Below are 24200 nucleotides of genomic sequence, written 5' to 3'. Positions count from 1 at the left end.
ATGGAAGAAAGATAGCCTCTTTTAACAAATAAATGGTGCTGGCAAAACTGGTTCAACATCTGCAACAAATTAAAGCTAGATCCTTATATATCACCCTGCACCAAAATAATGCCAAATGAATCAAAGACCTCGAAATAAAAATAGATACCCTGAAAACACTACAAGAAGGAGTAGGAGAAACACTTGGGACACTTTTGTCCTTGGCACAGGACAAAACTTCCCTAACAAAGGCCCAGAAACACAACAAATCAAAGAAAGGTTGGACAAATGGGACTGCATCAAACCACAGAGCGTCTCCAGGGCAAAGGACATAGCTCACAAGATAAACAGAAAACCCACAGATTTGGAAAAGATCTTTACCAGCCATTCAACAGACAAAGGCCTCATAACTAAAATAAATGCAGAACTAAAAATATTAAATTCCTCCAAAACAAAACCGCAAAGAACCAACAGCCCCCTCAACAAGTGGTCCAAAGACTTAAAAAGAGACTTCTCTGTTGAGGAAATGAGAATGGCCAAGAGACATATGAAAAAGTGCTCTACATCACTGGCCATAAAAGAAATGCAAATCAAAACTACATTGAGATTCCATCTCACCCCAGTAAGAATGTCCTATATCAAGAAAACTAATAATAATAAATGTTGGAGGGGATGTGGCCAAAAGGGAACCCTACTTCATTGTTGGTAGGAATGTGAACTGGTTCAGCCACTCTGGAAAGAGATATGGAGATTCTTCAGAAGGCTAAAGATAGAGCTCCCCTATGACCCAGCAGCCCCACTTTTGGGCATCTACCCAAAAGACCACAAACAAGAACACACTAAAGCCACCAGCACAGCAATGTTCATCGCAGCACAATTTGTCATAGCTAAAATATGGAACCAACCCAGATGCCCCTCAGTAGACAAATGGATCAGGAAAATGTGGTACATATACACAATGGAATTTTATGCCTCTATCAGAAAGAATGACATTGCCTCATTTGTAAGGAAATGAAAGGACTTGGAAAAAATTATACTAAGTGAAGTGAGCCAGACCCAAAGAAACATGGACTCTATGGTCTCCCTCATAAAGAATAATTAGCACAGGTTTAGGCTAGTCACAGCAGAGGATCACAAAAGCCTAATAGCTATGCCCCTATGAATGCATTAGATAATGCTAAGTGAAAGGAACTCCATGTTATGGAAACGAGTGATATATCACTGTTGAAATTACTTTCAACAAGCCATGTGAAACCGTAGCTTCTATTGTTGATGATCCTCTAGTATCCCCTTCCTGTGGTTGTACCTGCACTATCACTGTATCTTATCTGAGTACACTGGAAACTGTATATGCTGGTATTAGAACTAGGAAAGTGAAAGGGAATACCAAAATTGAGAGACACAGGATACAAAGACAAACACTACAAAAGCAATACTTGCAAAACCATTTGGTGTAAACAACCATTTGGTGAACAACTCATGGGGGGAGAGGGAAATGGGGAGGAGGAGGAAGGAATGAGGGAGGAGGTAACAAATAGTACAAGAAATGTACCCATGGCCTTACGTATGAAACTAACCTCTCTGTACATCACTTTGACAATAAATCAGTAATTATTATTTTTAAAAAGAATAGTTCCTTCAATAGCGTTGTCGGAAAATTTTGATGATAACATGTGAAGAAGGAAATTAGACCCCTACTTCTCATCTTATACAAAATCAACAGAAATGGATCAGATATCCAAATGCAAGATCTGAAAATGTAAAGTTACTAAAGAAAAAAATAGGGAAATCATTTCAAGACCATATTATAGCAAAGACTTTTTGGATAAAATCCTAAAAGTACCACAAACAAGAGCAGACAAATGCAATTTCTACAAATAAGTTCTTAACAGCAAAGGAAATGATCAATAGTAAGAGAAAACCTACACAAAATATTTGCCAAAAACTCATCAAATGAAAGATTAATATATTAAATATAAAAAGAACTGAAACAACAGCACTACACACAAAGACAAATACACACACAAATAGACACACATCCAATCAAAACTGGAGCACATGATCTGAATAAATATATCTCAAAAGTAGGCACATAAATGGCCAACAATTCGATCAAAATTTCCCAAATTTAATAATCAAAGCCATACTGCGATTATCACCTCGTCCCAGTTAGAATGACTATTGCCAAAAGGGAAAAAAATAAAAATAAAAAGGACAAAGGAGGACTGGAAATATGGCCTAGTTGTTAGAGTGCTTGCCTCACATACATGAAGCTGTTGGGGGCTGTTTTGGTCTTGGTGGAGGAAGGGCGGCAAGAGCCAGACGCTGCCCTTCCCCCAGCCCTGGGACAATGGGAGGGAGCCCCTCCCACCTTTCAGCCTCAACCGGAAAAGAAGCCCCACCCCCCCCTTGGGAGGCGAACATGTGCATGCCACCATGATAGTTGCCCAGCCCAGAAAGGAAGTTCCAGGATCACTTGAGTGGCAGCACAGTCAGCCAATCAGGCAGTCACCCCAAGTCCTTCCCCTTCCGCCTTTGTCATCATAATAAATATCTCTGGCCCACCCTCGGAGGGCTGAGAGGCACCCCACCATCGCAGTGTGTCCCTGATACCTTCTTTTCCGCCCCCGCTCCGGTAACATGTGAGGGGAATGGGGGGAGGGGAGGCTTCAGCAACCTTTCCTCAACTTAACGTAAGTCCAGGAGAGTATGCCTTGGCCTTCTGCCAGCGGAAGGCAAGGCCGAGTGCTCTTTCATAGATTTTAGGGTTCAAGCATTCTCCCCGGGAGATCGGGGAGAAAGGGATCGTTCAGATCCCGACATGAAGCCCTGGGTTCAATTCCTCAGCGCCACATATATAGAAAAACCAGAAGTGGCGCTGTGGCTCAAGTGGTACAGTGCTAGTCTTGAGCAAAAAGAAGCCAGGGACAGTGCTCAGGCCCTGAGTTAAAGCCCCATGACTGACAAAAAAAAAAAAAAAAGACAAATGCTAACAAGAATACATTATACATTGTAGGTGGGAATATAAATTAGCATAGCTATTATAAAACAAAAAAAAGTATGAAATTCTACAAAACACTAGAAATAGAAATAACATCTTTTTGTATTTTTGTAGAGTTTCTTTTGTGTTTTTATGCCAGTCCTGGGGCTTAACTTGAGCCACAGCTCCATTTTTGGAGGCAGACATGTGTGGCTCACACCTGTAAACACCTACCTACTCAAGAGGCTTAGATCTGAGAATTGCAGTTCAAAGCCAGCCCAAGCAGGAAAGTCCATGAGATTCTTATCTCCAATTAACCACCAGAAAACCAGAAGTGGTACTGTGGCTTCAGTGGTAGAGCACTAGCCTTGAGCTGAAGAGCTCAAGGACACCACCCAGGCCCAGAGTTCAAGCCACATGACTAAATAAAATAACCCACAAAAACCAGAAACTTTTCCGTATGCCAACAATGAGAACAACAAGACTGAAATCAGGAAAGCAACTCCATTTGTAATAGCCTCCACCCCCCCCCAAATAAAGTACCTAGGAATTAACTTACCCAAAGATATAAAGGACCTCTATGATGAAAACTATAAAAACCTGAAAAAGGAAACTGAAACAGATTTAAGGAAATGAAAAGCCTTCCATGCTCTTGGATTGGATGGTATTAACATTGTAAAAATGGCAATACTGCCCAAAGCTATCTACAAACTCAATACAACACCCATCAACATCCCAACAACATTCTTCAATGATATAGAAGCAATCCAAAAATTCCTATGAAATAATAGAAGACCCCAAATACCAAAAATTATCCTTAGCAGGAAGAGCAGTGCTGGAGGAATATCAATACCAAACTTCAAACTCTATTACAAAGCTGCGGTAATAAAAACAGCTTGGTACTGGCACAAGAATAGGCCTAAGGACTAATGGAATAGAATAACCAAAAATGAACCCACTGACCTATAGGCAACTAATCCTTAATAAGGAAGCCAAAAACACAGGATGGAAGAAATGTCTTCAACAAACCGTGCTAGCAATAGCTCAACGGCTATGTACACATGATTATATGAGGATAAACAAAAAAGAACTGCAAGAGAAGGACACAGAATGATTCTATTGTTGTCGTTACGTTTGATGTTCTAGGCGAATTTCCTTTGGCGTACGTTACGTGGTTACTGTATATGATTTTGGTACACTGGATATTGTATATATGCTTCCTGAACTAGGGAAGGGAAAGAAAAATGAGGAAGGGTGTAATAAATATGACAAGAAATGTACTCACGGGCTGGGAATGTGGCTTAGAGGTAGAGTGCTTGCCTAGCATGCATGAAGCCCTGGGTTCGATTCCTCAGCACCACATAAACAGAAAAAGACAGAAGTAGCGCTGTGGCTCAAGAGGTAGAGTGCTAGCCTTGAGCAAAACGAAGCCAGGGACAGTGCTCAGGCCCTGGGTCCATGCCCCAGGACTGGCAACAAAAAAAGAAAAAGAAATGTACTCACTACCTTATTATGTAACTGTACCCCCTTTGCACATCACCTTGTCAATAAAATTTAATTTAATTTAAAAAGAAACATGCTGGCAGAATTGGGTATATACTTGCAGAAAACTGAAGTAGGATCCTTATGTATCACTCTGCACCAGAATGAATTCCAAATGGATCAAAGACCTCAATGCAAAACCAGATACCCTGAAAATATTACAGGAAGGCATAGGAGAAACACTGGGGCCCCTTGACACACGTCGAAACCTTCTAAGTAAAGATTCAGAAACACAAATCAAAGAAAGGCTGGATAAGTGGGATTGCATTAAACTAAAAAGTTTCTGCATGGTACAGGACATACCTAGCAAGATAAATAGAAAGCCCACAAAATGAAAGAAGATCTTTACTAGCTATGCATCAGGGCCTCATTTCTAAAATATATTTAGAGCTCAAAAAATTAAACACCCAGAAGCAAATTCTCAAAGAAACAACAACTCTATTAATAAATGGGTTAAAAACTAATAAAGATTTCTCAGAAGAAGAAATAAGGATAGCCAAAAGACACATGAAGAAATGTCCATTATCTCTGGCAATAAAAGAAATGCAAATCAAAACAACATTGAGATTCTACCTCACTCCAGTTAGAATGGTCATTATCAAGAAAACTAATAATAACAAATGCTAGCAGGGATGTGGCCAAAAGGAACACTACTACACAGTTGGTAGGAATGTAAACTTGTTCAACTATTCTGGAAAGCAGTATGGAGAGTCCTCAAAGACTAAATATAAAGTTTCCCTATGACCTAGCAATCCCACTCCCGGATATTTACCCAAATGACCACAAACCAGCCTGCACTAAAGCCACAACACAACCATCTTCATTGCATCACTGTTTGCAATAGCTAAGATATGGAATCAACCCAGATGCCCCTTGTTGCATAAATAAAGGGATCACACACAATAGAATTCTATGCTTCCATCGGAAAGAATGATATCACCCCATCCATAAGGAAATGGAAAGACTTGGAAAAAAATTATATATTAAGTGAAGTAAGCCAAACCCAAAGAAACAAACTGCATTGTTTCCCTCATTTGTAATAATCAGAATGTGTCTAAAAATCTACAAGTTAAGCAAATGGATAGTAAAAAACAAACAAATAAACACACTTGGACATGTTTAAACAGCACTCTAAACATTCACACAGTAAGACCAAAGGAGTATATTCTTAGAAAAGGATCCCAGAGGCTAAATAGCCATGTACATATGACCATATAAAATGATGTTTATCAAAATGAACTCCAAGAAATGGAAACAAGAGGTGGTTGTTTTTGTTTTGTGTTTGTCTAGGCCTGGGCACTGTCCCTGAGCTCTTCAGCTCAAGGCTAGTGTTCTTCCATTTTGAGCCATAGCACCACTTCTGTTTTCTGGTGGGTCAATTGGAGATAAGAGTTTCATGGACTTTCCTGCCTGGGCTAGCTTTGAATCACTATCCTCAGATCTCAGCCTCCAGAGTAGCTAGGATTACAGACATAGACATTGGCACGGGGCTAACAAATGGTTTTTCATTGTACTGTTTGCAGTTCATTTCTTTGACTTTTCAATTGTTCCTTCAGTTTACTTCCTTTTGTCACTATTTCTGATTTCTATGCCCTTTGTCTTGTAAATAAGTTTATCTGATTTGGGGAGAAGGGGAGGCATAGAATGGTGGGACAAAGAGTGAACCAATTTAGTAGTGATACTCACTAGAAACTATGTTGGAAATGAACTATACAACTTTGGAGAGAAGGAAGGTAGAGAAGGGGAAAAGTGGGAGAAAATGAGGGAGGGAGTAACACTGTCCAAAATGAAAGGTAATCATTACCTAACTTATGTGACTGTAACCCCTCTCCCTCTGTACATGACCTTTACAATAAAATTTAAATTAAAAAGAATACTGTCGGGCTGGGGATATAGCCTAGTGGCAAGAGTGCCTGCCTCGGATACACGAGGCCCTAGGTTCGATTCCCCAGCACCACATATACAGAAAACGGCCAGAAGCGGCGCTGTGGCTCAAGTGGCAGAGTGCTAGCCTTGAGCGGGAAGAAGCCAGGGACAGTGCTCAGGCCCTGAGTCCAAGGCCCACGACTGGCCAAAAAAAAAAAAAAGAATACTGTCAATTGAAATTGAGGGAAAAGGCCATGGCAACCATACACATTGCTTCTATGGGAAATGCTTTCAGGTACAGATGCATTGATTTGCATGTGAATTTTTTAGTGACTTTTATGTATGAACAGAGGAGCTACCTTATGTGAGATGAAGAATGAAAATTGTAACCCATATCCCTACTTAAGAGGCTAACATGAGAATTTCACACTCCTGCTGGCATCTCAGTGTTTACTACAGTGCTCAGCTACACATGAATGCATAGATTATCTCTACTCAGGCTTTTCTCTGCTCCAAGTGTCCCATCATCCCTCCACCTCTACTGTAGAATTCCACAGAAGAGCCAGGAAATATACATATGGATATTTAGGATCAAGGGGATAGGGTTTCTCCCAAGGAACTGCTTTGCTTTTTATCTCCTCAACATGGTGCCTTTGGGGGGAAGGGAGGTGTTTCCATTTCAAGCTAGTTGGCAGAAACCTCAGTTAAACCCAGAGTTGAAACTGAACAGATAGTGGCCCTAAGGCCACTCTGTTTCATTTCTCACTTTTAACTCCTTGACATGTCACATGGACAACACATCACTCAATACTACCTAGGTCAAAGCTCACTGGAGCAAATAGTTCAAGCTAACTAAAATTTCACCCTAATCCCAGTCTAAGTAGCACTAATATCTTTCTTTTAATACAGAGTTCCTCAAAGACAGACAGCATTCATTCTCTTCCTGAATTCTTTTTCCCTGTTTTGTTACCACTTCTCAGTACTAAGGAACAAATACAATTTAAAACAGATAGTAATATCACTAATAGAAATTAAGTTTAGGGATTGTTTCTGTTCTTAATGTGACCCAGCTGATGATTAGCTGCAAATAAATATACCAACTCTCTACTCATTGATCTCTTTGCCTAAGGCATGAGTTAGGCATGAAGGCAGAGCATCCATCACTGGGCTTCTTCATTTTTTATGGCTTATGGGGCCCTTTATGATTGATTGCTAATAATTGCAAGTCTTTTATTATGTGCCTTTCAGCCAGACGTTTTAGTATAATATCTTCAGACCACCAGCTAAATGAATGCTTAAGGGAATAATATTTACCATCTTGAGAGCTAATAGAAGTATATTTTCCTACTTCCAAGACAGGGGTGTGAAAACAGGTCAATATAGAGTCTGCTCACAAAATTACAATGACTTATTATTTATTGCTGCCCTTCAATTCTCTTGACAATGGTATATGCATGTTCTCTTTTAGGCCAAAACATTGTAAGGTACTTAATGTTGGCTTCCAAGAAATCTGTAGATGGGCTGGGGATATGGCCTAGTGGCAAGAGTGCTTGCCTCTTATACATGAGGCCCTGGGTTCAATTCCTCAGCACCACATATACAGAAAATGGCCAGAAGTGGCGCTGTGGCTCAAGTGGCAGAGTGCTAGCCTTGAGCAAAAAGAAGCCAGGGACAGTGCTCACGCCCTGAGTCCAGGCCCCAGGACTGGCCAAAAAAAAAAAAAAAAAAAAAAAAAAATCTGTAGATAAACAAGTTTAAGTGTTATTTCAGGGAATCCATAGAATTCCAGCTGTATCCCACCCACAGGTCACTATCTACTTCTAGCACAGGATTCCTACAAATCAGGCTAACACTTTCTACTCCATGGGATTAAAGTAAAGGTTACTGGCTATTTCAAATCATATATGCACACATGTGCATACTTATAAAAATAACCTTCATAACAATGATCTGTGTCCTTTTACTATTCTGCTTTTACCAATAAAGAGACAGTTGGACATACTGGTGCATGCTACAGTCCAGTTAACTGGGAAGCTGAATGAGAGCTCTCAGTTTCAAGGGTAGAATGGGCAACACGGCAAGACCATATACATATATATGTACATATATACGCACATACATACCTACATACATACACACATACATTTATGCATGCTTGCATAATCCAACAAATAAGGTCTCCAGAGAAAAAGAAAATACTAATTTTTCAAACTATATAAGCATACAAAAATTAAAATACTTGTTATAAGTTAATATAAGAACCAATTCAGGGACTGGGAATGTGGTTGAGTGGTAGAGTGCTTGTCTAGCATGCGTTGAATTCCTCAGTACCACATAAACAGAAAAAGCCAGAAGTGGTGCTGTGGCTCAAGTGGCAGAGTGCTAGCCTTAAACAAAAAGAAGCTCAGGGACAGTGCCCCAGGACTGGTTAAAAAAAAAGAACAAATTCAGTTCTGTACTTTTGTTTGAAGCAAGATTCCTGGTAGCCATTCCAATTTTCATATTGACAGGACATCCTAAATAACATATTTTTCTCAGTAACCAACATTATCACCAGTCGTTTACAATTTTTTTCAAATATTCACAATACAAGTAGAATATGCTTTCAGAAAAATTTTCATCTTTACTTTGCTTAACTTAATGTAACAGCAAAGATATTGTCTTATTTTTGAAACAGATGAGATTTAGACATTTTAAAAACTCATAGTCTTCCAAACTGTCATTCAAGATTCAACATTATACATCTATTCTCCATATTTGCAACTCAATTGTATCAAGCCAAAAGTTAGAAAGAATGCAAAAGTAACATGCATAAAAATTACAACAACTCACTTGAGACTTTATTATATTGATGTCTACATGATATTGAAAGAAAAAAAACTGTATAAATGAAAAAGCAGTTGAAGGGCAAAATCAAACTCCTGGCTTTATTAGATTCAGGCTGATATTTTCAGATAAAATGTCTGTAGGTGCCCTAGTCAATCAGGATTTCAATAGAAATGAAGATAAAAGCACTCAAGCATAAAAGGCAAGTATGATAATTATGACACGCAGACAAGGTAATGGGAAACATCTGAGCCCACTTCTCATTTTATGTAGCAAGTGCTGCCTTGACCTAGACATCCTATAATGCTCCATCACATTTGTTGCATTAGTTTATTATTTTAATTATTTAGGAGAATTCAATTAATCTGGCTGGTATGTGGTCAGTGGATACAAATCCTCCACTGTTTTGTAAGGCTTTACCTGCCTCATCTCTCAAAATAATGCTGTGAAACAGCTTTAGCTTAAAGCTTGTGTTCATCATTCAAGTTTATTAACCTCTTATTGATTAAAAAATTGGTACCCATTTTCCTGGATGTCAATGCTTCAAAGCATTAATAGGCAGTTTACATGATAAATTTCAGCTGGTGGCTCAGCACGGCACACAGTTTATATTAGATTCATTTTAAAAGTTCTCCGGTGATGAGGTTAATAGAAAATGGTGAAGAAGAGTTGAGCACACAGTTGAAGCACAAAGTTCACTGCCTATATATTTAAGGATTACAGTAATCATCTTCTAAACTCTAATCCTTCACCCAGAACAAGGATTCATCCACCTTAATATTCATGAAGATACTGCCTAACAAAGTTCAAGATTACAATTACATTGCTATTACTACTATAATGCATTACATTTTTTTAAAAACCCACTGGGGTTTTATAGTGATTAGCCTGCCAAAATTACAACAATACTTCTTACATATGTGATACTCTAACTGTTCTAATATTCTCCTATCATTTGAAGAAAGGTAACTTAGTTAATAATTTCTGTTCAGAACTGTTTAGTCAAAGAATAGGGTTTCTTAGTGTCTTTATTTCATTACTAAATAAAAGGATATATAATGGGGGAGGGGAGGGAGTCCTTTCCTAAAAGAAGGTAAATCCAATAAAATTTAGATCAGTGCCTCACAAGAAGGGCACTGCTCATCCAGGACACACCCCTGGCTAAACACAGAATGTATTGCTCACACTTGTCACTCAAATAGAACACTACTTTCACTACAACCAAGTCAGTACTAACCATCTTCAAGGCAGATGGTTAGTAAAATAAGGTAAAGATGGTAAGGTCTGACTGACCTCCATGTGTGTAGTCAGATAAAGGCAAGGCTTGAGTGAGAAAAAAGGTGGCTGCTTTTGCTGTAATTACTGCAATCCTTAAAGACATATATAGTGACCTTTGTGCTCCAACTATATGCTGAATACTGTACATACAATCAAGCAGAGGATGTGACCATTCCCATCGTTATGAAAATGAAGAATCATAAGTTCAAGTTACTGGAAAGCTAATTTTGTCCATCCAAGAAAACATGTTCTCATTTGTCTGGAGCTACCCAGGGACATTCACCATCATACTTCCATAAGGACAGTGCCATGCCCAGCCGGCCACAGAGCAGGGGAGGTGATATATAACAACCCTTTGGGGAAATGATACAGAAGCACAAAAGTAGCAATAATCTTTGGAAGAATATAATTTGAAAGACGAAAGAGGGGCTCAGAATATGGCCTAGTAGCAAGAGTACTTGCCTCGTATACAAGAAGCCCAGGGTTCTATTCCCCAGCACCACATATATAGAAAATGGCCATAAGTGGCTCTGTGGCTCAAGTGGCAGAGTGCTAACCTTGAGCAAAAAGAAGCTAGGGACAGTGCTCAGGCCCTGAGTCCAAGGCCCAGGACTGGCAAAAAAAAAAAAGAAAGAAAGAAAGAAAGACGAGGGCTGGGGATATGGCCTAGTGGCAAGAGTGCTTGCCTCGTATACATGAGGCCCTGGGTTCAATTCCCCAGCACCACATATACAGAAAATGGCCAGAAGTGGCGCTGTGGTTCAAGTGGCAGAGTGCTAGCCTTGAGCAAAAAGAAGCCAGGGACAGTGCTCAGGCCCTGAGTCCAAGCCCCAGCACTGGCCAAAAAAAAAAAAAAAAGAAAGACGAAAGAGTTAGTGACACATTGCTTTCCTACATTATTTTAATGAGAAAAACAAAAGGGATGGGAATGTGGTTTAGTAGTAGAGTGCTTACATAGCATGAATGGAGCCCTGGGTTTGATTCCTCACTACCATATAAATAGAAAAGACCAGAAGTAGCACTATGGCCACTATGTGGTAGAGTGCCAGCCTTGAGCAAAAGCAGCTGGGGGGTGGGGGGGACGACTGGAAATGGTTAAAATACATTAAAATTGTATTTACCTGATGAATAATAAGCAGCCAAATGGAAAACATAATGAAAACTAAGTTATAGGAAAGAAATTCACAAATTATGTTAAAAAATTAAAATTGTTCAATTAGAGAAACATTTAAAAGTCAATAGTTGGAGAATAAAATTAACAGTGGTATTCTTTACTACAAAATTCCTCAAAACAACAAAACCTACCAAGACAAGAAAAGGAAAACAAGTTTTACCTTGGGCTAGTCTTTCAAGTCGTTTTCCATGTTCCGGGGGTATAGCATACCTGAAATGTTAAACATAAATAAAAATTTCAAGTTCATAATTTTTCAGCTAGTATCCCAAGGATATTGATTCTTAAATAATGTCATGCAAAAAAATTCAAATTCCACTGAGACAAACTGAATAGAGATTGGGAATATAATTACAGCATCGTGTCCCTTACATGTTGACTGGAAGAAAAATAAATTTACAAATCACCCACTCTTACCACCTAAACTGTACTTTAAAAATTAGGATCAAAGGCCAAAGCCAGTTTTCATAGCACTCCAGCTCACTGATACTATGTTTTGGCATATGGTTTTTTGCTTGGAAGTTGAACAGTTTGGGGTTTCGCTTTCATGAAAATATAACATGCTGTCTTTATAAATTCTAAAATATTTTTATTTTTGACCAGAATGGGACATAAAATTGTTTGCCCCAAGTTTATCTAAAAACATTATTCTTTTCAACTAGATTTTAAACAAAAAAAAACCCTAGCACCCTTTCAATGAAACTTCATTTCCTGATTATGTTGCTTATTAAATCTTAATTTTTCATCCTCGAAAAACAGAATTCATTTCAAGTTCTTTGGTTCTCAAAAGTCAAGTACTTGAAAGTATTTATTATGAAGCTACTAACACATTTTAAACAGTCTCATAAATTACTATACTAACCTAAATTTTAAAAGCATTTTAATGAGGAAATTTGCAGATATTATAAATACATTAAATAACCATTTAATGTTTTAAGTAAGATGCACTGTTTCTGAAGATCTATATTTCCTATGTTCAGTAGCTTAGTATGTATTAAGTAGAAGTTCCTTTTACTTATGGAACTTATCTGAATGTACTTAACACCACACTTGGTTGCATTTAATGCCACTGATAACATATGCAAAACTTAATTGGATCCAGTGTAGCTAGGCAATTCACTAAAAGAAAATTCAACCATATATCCTGTTCCTTAAGGCACTGTTAATGAAATTATTCCAACTGAAGTGGAGAGATAAAATTTTAGCATAACTAAATGTCAATAAACCAATGCATTTTAAGGCCACTTGTTATCCTTGAATTACAATCACACACAAAATAAAAGTGAAGGAAGGAGTGACATTGTCCAAAAGAAGACATGTACTCATTACCTGACTTTATATATAATGGTAACCCCTCTGTACCTTAATAACAATAAAATTGTATTGTTTTTAAATATCCAAGGAAAATATATGTGTGTGCATGTGTAAACATGCGTGTGCACACATGTGTGTATTCTATAGGCAGTGTGTACATGTTTATATGTGTGTACATATTTCCGTATCACCTACCTCATCACACACATGTGCACATATAATAGGTAACTACCAATACATAAGGTGTTGGATGTGAACAGATACATTTGTATATCCATTTTTTCCTGAAAAATTGCCCAAGTAACTAGGCATCAGTGGCTCACATCTAGAATCTTAGCAACACAGGAAGCTAAGATCTGAGGATTGTGGTTAGAAGCTAGCTGCTACGGAAAAGTCCCTGAAACTCTTATCCACAATTAACCACCAAAAAGCTAGAAGTAGAACAATGGCTCAAGTGGCAGTACACTAACCTTGAGCTAAAAATCTAAGGAACAGTACCCAGGCCAAGTTCAAGCCCTAGCAACAAAAAAAAAAAAAAAAAGTGTTTGTGTGTGTGTGTGGGGGGGGGGGGGGGGAGGAGTTAAAATTCCTTGATTTGAAGTTTAACCATCTGTTTTCCAAAACCATAAATATGTCTATGTGATAAAAGAAAAGTAAGGCAAAGTGGATCTATCCCATCCCAATTTACCAAGACAAATATTTTAACATAGAACTCTAAAACGCAGTTCCCTTTTATATTGCCGTAAGGTCGGTGACACAGAACTAACCAATAAATATGATTACAACTCATCTTAGTGATCATTTATTGAACATATAACATGTCAGGAATTGTGTTCGCAGCCGCCGCCGCCGCGCCATCTCCGCTCTCCGACGCCAGCGCCGCCTCTCATTCACCGAGCTCCAGCCGAAGGAGAAGGGGGGTGAGTAAGGCCTCTCTTATACCATGGCTCGTACCAAACAGACTGCCCGCAAGTCCACCGGTGGTAAAGCACCCAGGAAACAACTGGCAACAAAAGCCGCTCGCAAGAGTGCGCCCTCCACTGGAGGGGTGAAGAAACCCCATCGTTACAGGCCTGGTACTGTGGCGCTTTGTGAAATTAGACGCTACCAGAAGTCCACTGAACTTCTGATTCGCAAGCTCCCTTTCCAGGGTCTGGTGCGAGAAATTGCTCAGGACTTCAAAACAGATCTTCGCTTCCAGAGCGCAGCTATTGGTGCTTTGCAGGAGGCAAGTGAGGCCTATCTGGTTGGCCTTTTTGAAGATACCAATCTGTGTGCTATCCATGCCAAACGTGTAACAATTATGCCAAAAGATATCCAGCTAGCACACCGCATACGTGCTTAAGAATCCATTTAAGATGGGAAGCATTTCATTCTCAAAGTTTCCCCCCTCCCCCTTTTCTTGTTATCAGTAGTTCTGAATGTTAGATTTTTTTTTCCCCCATGGGGCCAAAAGGTACCTAAGTATATGATTGCCAGTGGAAAAATAGGGGACAGAAATCAGGTTATTGGCAGTTTTTTCCATTTTCATTTGTGTGTGAATTTTTAATATAACTGCGGGGATATAAAGCATTAATGCAAGTCAAAATGTTTCAGTGAACAAGTTTCAGCAGTTCAACTTTATAACAATTATAAATAAACCTGTTAAATTTTTCTGGACAATGCCAGCATTTGGATTTTTTTAAAAATAAGTAAATTTCTTATTGATGGCAACTAAACGGTGTTTGTAGCATTTTTATCATATAGTAGATTCCATCCATTCACTCTACTTTTCTAACTGAGTTGTCCTACATGCAAATACATGTTTTTAATGTTGTCTGTCTTCTGTGCTCTTCCTGTAAGTTTGCTATTAAAATACATTAAACTATAAAAAAAAAAAAAATGTCAGAGCTTGTGACCAGATCTTGTAACAGTTCTATTATTGCCTCCATGTTACTCATGAGGAAACCCAGCTTACAGGCATCCCTTCAACAGGTGCACAGGGGAGGACGGAGCTGCCCCCATCTCCCACATTAGACTAAATAGAGCTTCATTTTCCAATAACAGCTTCTACAAAATACCAGGCATTGATAGCACAGTCAATAGTAACGGGGTTTTTCAAATACTAGATGATCCAGAGAAATGTTTTCAAACTGAATTCATTGCATGTCTCCTCCAGCTCTAGGGTGTCTCAAAGGTACCTCAATCAAAAACTTAGTGAGGAGGGGCTGGGGATATGGCCTAATGGCAAGAGTGCTTGCCTCGTATACATGAGGCCCTGGGTTCAATTCCTCAGCACCACATATACAGAAAATGGACAGAAGTGGCGCTGTGGCTCAAGTGGCAGAGTGCTAGCCTTGAGCAAAAAAGAAGCCAGGGACAGTGCTCAGGCCCGGAGTTCACGGCCTAGGACTGGCCAAAAAAAAACAAAAACAAAAAACAAAAAAACAAAGAACTTAGTGAGGGAAACTTCTTACCACACACATTTCAGTCAATGTTGCCCTTCATACTCTCTCTTTCTCCCTCTCCCTCTATACCGGGGTTTGAACTCAGAATGCCATAATTGTTAGAGAGATGTTCTACCATTTGAGCTACACATCCAGCTTATTTTCCATTTTATATATTAGACTGCTACAGAAACATTCATTTCTGAAAGTGAAGTTTTAGTGTTTTCCAAATCAAGGACCAATCAATCATCAAAAATTTTCTATGTGGGGCTGGGGATATGGCCTAGTGGCAAGAGAGCTTGCCTCGTATACATGAGGCCCTGGGTTCGATTCCCCAGTACCACATATACAGAAAATGGCCAGAAGTGGCGCTGTGGCTGAAGTGGCAGAGTGCTAGCCTTCAGCAAAAAGGAAGCCAGGGACAGTGCTCAGGCCCTGAGTCCAAGGCCCAGGACTGGCCGGAAAAAAAAAAAATTTCTATGTATATTCTATGTGAAATTTGGATACCAAACTGAGCACTGATGACTCAAGCCTGCAATCCTAGCTACTAAGGAGGCTGAGATCTGAGGATTGCGATTCAAAGCCAGTGACTCTTATCTCCATTTATCTACCAAAAAAGCCAGAAGTGGTGCTGTGGCTCAAGTGGTAAAGCACTAGCCTTGAGAACGAAAGCTCAGGAACAACACACTGGCCCTGGGTTCAAAACCTCTAGAAGGGCACAAAAAACATTTTTTTTGAATGCCACTACAATAGTGCTATGAAAAAGCAGAAGAGGCCCCATGGGCTTTTAATAAAAGGTCTATGTCAAAAACAGGTCTGAAGGTGGTAGACCACTTGCCTAGCAAGTGTAGGGCCCTAAGTTCAAACCCAGTGCATCCCCCCCTAAAAAACAAACAAGTAAACTGTAAGTTCTAGAAACACCATTCTGCCTTGTTTACTATGGTGCTGATAACACTTGACCAAACAACCAGAACAGTTGTGTGCTCAAAAAGTACTTAGAAAGAAACAATGACATAACAGGGTCCGGTATTAATAAAAATAAATGCTATTGCAATGATATTTTTAAATAAAGCAACTCTATAAAGGATAGCAATAAATGAAAAATATACTCAAGTGAAAAGTATGCTCATATCAAGATGCATGCACTTAAATTAGTACAACCACTTTGGAGAACAGTATGGAGGTTTCTCAAAAAGCTCAATATAGACCTACCCTATGACCCAGCCATACCACTCCTAGGCATCTATCCTGACATTTGCACTTCCATGTTTATCGCTGCACAATTCACAATAGCCAAAATATGGAATCAACCCAGATGCCCTCCACAGATGAATGGATCCAAAAAACATGGTATCTATACACAATGGAATACTACATAGCGATTAGGAATGGTGAAAATTGTTATTCGCAGGGAAATGGTCAGAACTTGAACAAATAATGTTGAGCGAGACAAGCCTAGAACACAGAAAACAAAGGGGCGTGATCTCCCTGATATATGACTGTTAAGATGGGGTGACGGAGAGACAGTAGAGACCAGGTCTGTGAAACCAAAAACTTCTTTTCAAATAGTATTTCCGGGCTGAGGATATGGCTTAGTGGCAAGAGAGCTTGCCTCGTATACATGAGGCCCAGGGTTCAATTCCCCAGCACCACATATACAGAAAATGGCCAGAAGTGGCGCTGTGGCTCAAGTGGCAGAGTGCTAGCCTTGAGCAAAAAAAAGGAAGCCAGGGACAGTGCTCAGGCCCTGAATCCAAGGCCCAGGACTGGCCAAAAAAAAAAAAAAAAAAAAAAAAAAATCCTATCAATCAAATGGTATTTCCCACAAGATTGGGTCAGCAACCCAACATTATGTAACTAAAACCAAACAACTACTCAACATATAAAGGTCAAAAATTGACCTCTCGGGCTGGGGATATAGCCTAGTGGCAAGAGTGCCTGCCTCGAATACACGAGGCCCTAGGTTCGATTCCCCAGCACCACATATACAGAAAATGGCCAGAAGCGGCGCTGTGGCTCAGGTGGCAGAGTGCTAGCCTTGAGCAGGAAGAAGCCAGGGACAGTGCTCAGGCCCTGAGTCCAAGGCCCAGGACTGGCCCAAAAAAAAAAAAAAAAAAAAAAATGACCTCTCAGTGGAATACAATAGCTCAAAAAGCTATGTATGTACGTTCATATAAAACTACTGTCAACATATTGTCTAATGTCAACATTACATTTAAAGCCCTAGGCGAATTTTCTTGGGCTTGGCCACGTGGCTACTGTATAATATGTTCTTGGTACATTGTATATTGTATATATGTCTACCTGACCTAGGGAAGGGAAAGAAAAACAGGGCGAAAGATATCACAAGAAATGTACACACTGCCCTACTTTGTAACTGTACCCTTTTTGCACAACACCTTGTCAAAAAATTTGTGTTTAATTAATAAATAAATTACAAAAAAATGTTCTTATGCAAACAAAAAACCTTTCCACTTTAAAACAGATATCTGAGGACGGTATTTTTTCCAAGTAGTCATTGTTCTAATTATAATTACATCATCCATGAATAAAATAAAAAGCCTTAAAAGATTCCACTACGATTGGTGGACTATTTTTGCCACAATTAACTCCAACAAAGTACAGAGGCATTTTTTAAATCCCCTGTGATTGAAGTTTAATCCTCAGAAAAAACTGCCTACCTCTTTCTTAAAAAATTCAGAGGCTGGACCAGGAGTATGGCATAGGGTTAAGGGTGTTTGTCTAAATAGAGACCAGGTCTGCAAAACAACAAACTTCTTTTCAAATGGTATTTTCACATGTTTGGGTCAGTGACTTTACATTATGTATCTAAAACCAAACAACTACTAAACATAAAAAGGTCTAGAATAAACCTATCAGTGGATCACAATAGCTCAACAGCTATTTACACATGATCATATAAGACAAGGATAAGCAAAAACAACTCCAAGAGGACAAAGGAGGATTCTACTGTTCTAAAGTTCTAGGTGAATTTCCTGTGGCATACCCTACGTGATTACTGTATATGATTTTGGTACACTGCATATTGTATATATGCCTACCTGATCTAGGGAAGGGAAAGAAAAATGAGGGTGTAAGATATCACAAGAAATGTATTCACTGCTTTATTATGTAACTGTACCCCCTTTGCACAACATCTTGTCAATAAAATTTAATTTAAAAAAGATTAAAATTAAAAAAAAGTCTCAGCCTCCTGAGTAGCTAGGATTACAGGTATAAGCCACTAGAACCCAGACTAACTCCAGTTTTACCATGTGCTACCTGTATAACTTGGCTTAAATTCCTCCCTTTCTCTAAACTTGTACTTCTGACAGGGTAAAACCAGAGTAATTATAATAGTCACCTGTTGCAGCTGTAGCTCCTTCTAGTAATATTGCATCTTCCTTCTTCTGTAGTAAAACTCAATTTTATTTTGGGGGTAGGAGGGACAAGAAAACATGTCTAGCATGCACAAAGCCCTGGGTTCAATTCATTGGTACCACATACACAGAAAAAACCAGAAGTGGTGCTGTGGCTCAAGTGATAGAGTGCTAGCTGCTGGCCTTGAGAAAAAAAGCTCAAGGACAGTGCCCAGGCCCTAAGTTCAAGCCCCAGGACAGGCCAAAAAAAAGGAAAGAAAGAATTGAAAAGCTTTCACAAGTGCACAATTTTCAAAGCAGTGGAACTTCCCAAAGTTAACAAGTAACATGCAAAACACAAAAAAGGACATCCAACCTTAAATATCAAAATGAAAACAATAAATGACCAAATATTTCTTCCACTACCTAGAATCTAGAGTGCTAGCCTTGAGCGTGAAGAAGCCAGGGACAGTGCTCAGGCCCTGAGTCCAAGGCCCAGGACTGGCCAAAAAAAAATAATAATAATTTTAAGAGATTATGTGACTTGTTATTAAATCCTCTCTAAAATACATACTGTGACACTTTAGAAGTATTATGTATAATCTTTTAATAAGGAAACTGCTTTGGAACCAACATAAATTGTTATACTAAATTTGAAGTGCATTATGTGAAGATTTCTACTACACAACCAATGAATATCAAAATGTAGCAGTCTCTAAAAATTGTTAACTTTTTTTTTTTTTTTTTTTTTTTTTTTGCCAGTGCTGGGGACCTGGGTACTGTCCCTGGCTCCTTTTTGCTCAAGGCTAGTACTCTACCACTTGAGCCACTGTGCCCCATCTGGCTTTTTCTATACCTGTGGTGCTAAGGAATCGAACCCAGGGCTTCATGTATATGAGGCAAGCACTAGGCCATATTCCCAGCCCTAACAACTTTTTGTTACTTCTGTATATGAGGTTATTTCTAATCAAATTATCACACAGGGTATATAATTATAGGATACTACAGACTAACTTCATAATATTTATCAAAAATATCATAAGAATAGCAATAAATATTAAAAGAAACAGGAAGCAGTATATACATAAGATATACAAGTTTTGAGTTGTCCTCAAAAAGCAGAAAATCTCTTCAGAGAGCCAAGAACAAAATACACAAATGAATGAAGGGCTGTAAGAAAATAGGACCTAACAGTATAGTAAGTGTAACTATATAAATCACAAGGAAAAAAGCAATGTTTGTTCAAGCAATTAGAAAAAGCAAATAGAAAATTCTTCCAATTAGGTTCAGAGCAGAGATTTCTTCTTATCTACTGCCTGTGCTTTGGGGAGCAAGTATTCACCACTGCTAGAAATCTTTTGCTTTGTTTGGGGGATGTAGTAGACTCTAGGCCTGGAGTTCCTCACCTTTCAGGCACATCCTCTATGCCACACATTTCTCATTCTCTACAGAGCACAAGAAAGCTCTGAAAATTGCTTACTAGGTCATTTGAAACCCATGTGGGAAAGAAAGACTCAATGTGCCATTTGAATTCTGAATCCCTGAACAATTAACACATAATGCTTGAGAGGGGAAAAAAAAAAATCACATCTTACTTATATTCAAATGCTCATTCTACAGAAATATGTCAAACTCAAATGTTCAGATACTACTATGACTATAAACACATTTATCTTTCATAAATAACACCAATTGTGAATTTTTGTAAAGTATCTAATATTTTACCAAGTGCTCTTATACCAAGTATATCCCTGGTCCCTCCTAGATATCCTGAAAAGTGACAGGAAATAAATCATGCTGCCACTTGGCACTGAGAGAAGCTCATGATGAAAGGAGTACAGTGATTTACCCTGAGTTGTCTGGCTGGTAAGTGACAGATTGGGATTTTAAAAGAGGTCTTCTGGCTCCAAAGTCAATATTAATTCCAAGAAAATAAATACTTTCCATTGACTGCCAAAGCTGTTTTCTATCTGCTTACTCTAAGAATTCTTTTCCCTTAAACCTTTATGCCAGAAATGTTCAAATAAATCACTGGCTCCTCTACAGTGTCTTCAATATAAATCTGTGTTCATGAACACTTACTTGGCAGACCTGCCACCCGTAGTATAGTGGCTACAAATGTTTGTCTCACGGCTTCTGAGTGGAGCTGTACATATCTTCAGTGACTCAGAAATCTCAAGACATTTGGTATTCTTAATACTTACATTTCAGACAAGAATCTTTATTAAAATGCTTCATTTCCTTGCTTGCCCTTAAACAATGTAAACATCCTCCAGATCCTATATAAGAATTCTTTTCCATCAATCCTATAGCCAAGCCCTGTGTGCTACAAGAGGATGGTTCTAAGGGGTGGGGGAAGGGTTGTGGAATAGACCTTAATTCACTTCAAGGCATCCAGAGATAGGCTGCAGGATGGTGGGGTGAAGAAAGGTGTATAGAGGAGGTGGCCACAAACACTGGCCAGGCTCTGGTGGCTCATGTCTATAATCCTAGCTATTCAAGAGGCTGAGTGAGATCTGATGACCACAGTTAAAGCCAGGCCAGGCAGAAAAGTCCATAAGACTCTTACCACCAATAATCCATCAAAAAGCTTGAGGTAAAGGCTAAGCAGTAGAGCATCAGCCTTGAGGGGGGAAAAAAGAACTAAAGCAAGAGTCTGTGGCCCTGAGTTCAAACCCGAGCAGTGGGGACCTGAAGTATGGAGGGAGCCATAGGTAATCAGTGTAGTAATCAATCATACCCTGAGGGTGAAACTGTACAAAAGAACATAGCAGACATCAAATGCTAGCTTCTAAGGCTAAGAGAAGAGGACACACTGAGGGGACAGATACAACACAAAAGAAAACAACCACCAGAGAAAAGTAACTGTTGTACAGTAAAGACTAGTTGCAGCTCAACAAGTAGACAATTACAAAAGGAAACCAGCACATACAAATACACACAGAAACTTAAGTTACCCAGTCACCCTCTCATTTTGCTAAGTAAATAAAATATTCCTAGGACTGATCACAAACCACAAAAAGAAAAAAAACTTGAAGATTATTTCTGCTAATCTAATGATTTTGTGGGTAAAAACATAGGGATCCACAGGACAGGTACTTGGTATTTATGCAGGCATAAATGTTAATGGCAGAATAATGTATGGTCCTTCAAATCTAGACTCTGCCACAGCTATGGCCCACCCCCCAATAATTCAATGGCTTTGTACTGCTTTTACATCCTTTAAAAGCTTACTTCAAAAACATTATAATGATTTCTAAAAGTGATAATAAAGTTCTTTTCAAAATTATTTACACTCTACCAATACAATCTTTCATAAATCTATGGAGAAATGTACTTTAGGGCCATTTATAATACTCTTTTCCTATGTGGTTATCCTAGAAATGGAATGTAGATTAGTAGTCATAACTCACTGCTGGGTTTTATTATTTAATCATTATAAATAATGGCCAAGGTTAAAGATAATACTGATAATATAAATCTATCCTTAATGCATATAATGGAGTCTATATGCCTAATAACTAATAGAGTAATTTACTACTGAAACTATACATGCTGAAAGAAATACTTTGGAAAGGGGCATTATTATCACTCATGAACAGTGATAATCTTCACCAGAGATGTAAGACTCTGAGCTAGTCTTATCTCTGACCTGAATAGTGTTCTTCAGGAATGAACATCAATCTGTCCCCAAAGAAGAAAACAATCTTTCTTAATAAGATGAATGATAAGCAGAAACCAAGTGTGGGTGGTCCATATCTATCCTAGCTACTCAGAAAGCGGAGATCTGAGGATACTGGAAACCAGCCCAAGCAGGAAAGTCCATGACACTATTATCTCAAGTGGTAGAGCACTAGCACTGAAAGCTAAAGGACAGCATCCAAGCCCTGAGTTCAAGCCCCAGTACTAGCAGAAGGAGGAGGAGAAGGAAGACAAAGAGGAGGAATAAGAGGGGCAAGAGGAGGAGGAGGGAAGAGGAAGAGGAGGAAAAGGAGAGGAGAAGAAACAAGAGGAGGAATTTCATCTAAATGCCTAATACAAAAAAAGGGGGATGAGGGCGGAGAATGTGGCTTAGCAGGAAAGTGCTTGCCTAGCATGCATGAAGCCTTTGGTTCCATTCCTCAGCACCATGTAAACGGAAAAGGCCAAAAGCAGAGCTGTGGCTCAAGTGGTAGGGTGCTAGCTTTGACCAAAAAGAAGCCAGGGACAGTGCTTAGACCCTGAGTTCAAGCCCCAGTACCAGCCAAAAAGAACCAGGCACCAGTGGCTCACACCCATAATCTTAGCTACTCAGGAGGCTGAGATCTGAGAACTGAGTTTCAAAGTCATCCCAGCAGGAAAGTCTGAGATTCTTATCTCCAATTAACCACCAGAAAACCAGAAGTGGCACTATGGCTCAAAGTGGCAGAGCACTAGCCTTGAGTTTTAGAGCTCAGGGACAGCGCCCAGGCCCAGAGACTCAAGCCCCATGACGAAAGCTCACCCCCACACCCACCCTCCAAAAATAAAAAGATCTAATTGATCTTTACCTTTCCAAATAAAACTTTATTGGGGTTGGGGATTTAGCTCAATGGAAGAGCACTTGCCTGGCAAGTACAAGGCCCTGGGTTCAGTCCTCAGCTTCGGCCGGGGGGGGGGGGGGGGGGGGGAGAGGCGGAACCAATTAAAACTATATTTGTTAACCATTAGGAATTTAGCTATATTTAATTTTTCAGGAAAAAGTTTATTACTTCACATATCACTAAATAGTAAAACCTCATGGGAAAGTAAGGATAAGGAGAGGTATTATGCATTGTATTTCAACAATACATCAATAGGAGAAATTGAAAGAGGCTGTTATCTTCAAATTAGAAAAAACAGACCCTCGGAGCTGGGGATATGGCCTAGTGGCAAGAGTGCCTGCCTCATATACATGAGGCCCTGGGTTCGATTCCCCAGCACCACATATACAGAAAATGGCCAGAAGTGGCGCTGTGGCTCAAGTGGCAGAGTGCTAGCCTTGAGCAAGAAGAAGCCAGGGACAGTGCTCAGGCCCAGAGTCCAAGGCCCAGGACTGGTCAAAAAAAAAAAAAAAAAAAGAAAAGAAAAAACAGACCCTCTAGGCTGACACAAACCCATGGAACATCCCATCACGTTCACAGAAATAGCACATTTACTGGATTGTAAGGCACATGTTTCTGTATACACTATAAAAAAATGGAACTGATATTTAACCTCTCTTCATACCCAAAACAATAGAACAAGTTAGAACATGAAATCCACTCCCAATAAGGGATGCCAGTGTGACTTACAGAAATGCAACATCTTGGGCTGGGGATATGGCCTAGTGGCAAGAGTGTTTGCCTCTTATACATGAGGCCCTGGGTTCAATTCCCCAGCACCACATATACAGAAAACGGACAGAAGTGGCGCTGTGGCTCAAGTGGCAGAGTGCTAGCCTTGAGCAAAAAGAAGCCAGG

At 39.3% G+C, this 24200-nt stretch overlaps 2 protein-coding genes across 4 annotated transcripts in view; one reads left to right on the top strand and one right to left on the bottom strand.

Moving 5' to 3' along the window:
• Kdm4c (lysine demethylase 4C) overlaps window positions 1-24200 on the bottom strand; it is a 314587-nt gene that overhangs the window by 225389 nt on the left and 64998 nt on the right. For all 3 annotated transcript variants that reach the window (XM_048347291.1, XM_048347179.1, XM_048347255.1), the window contains one exon: window positions 11806-11855. In XM_048347291.1, the coding sequence (XP_048203248.1) occupies window positions 11806-11855 (50 nt within the window). The remainder of the gene's footprint in view (window positions 1-11805; window positions 11856-24200) is intronic.
• LOC125352218 (histone H3.3A-like) lies at window positions 13782-14609 on the top strand. Its single transcript, XM_048347375.1, has one exon. The coding sequence runs from the start codon at window positions 13900-13902 to the stop codon at window positions 14299-14301; it is 402 nt and encodes a 133-aa protein (XP_048203332.1). The 5' UTR covers window positions 13782-13899; the 3' UTR covers window positions 14302-14609.

Source organism: Perognathus longimembris, chromosome 1 (assembly GCF_023159225.1).
Source record: "Perognathus longimembris pacificus isolate PPM17 chromosome 1, ASM2315922v1, whole genome shotgun sequence".
NCBI classification, from domain to species: domain Eukaryota; kingdom Metazoa; phylum Chordata; class Mammalia; order Rodentia; family Heteromyidae; genus Perognathus; species Perognathus longimembris.
Note: the sequence above shows the minus strand (reverse complement) of the source record. Positions and strands in the feature narration are given on the sequence as shown.

Excerpts from the sequence above, each read along its gene's own strand:
- LOC125352218 (XM_048347375.1), top strand. The coding sequence starts at position 13,900 with ATGGCTCGTACCAAACAGACTGCCCGCAAGTCCACCGGTGGTAAAGCA.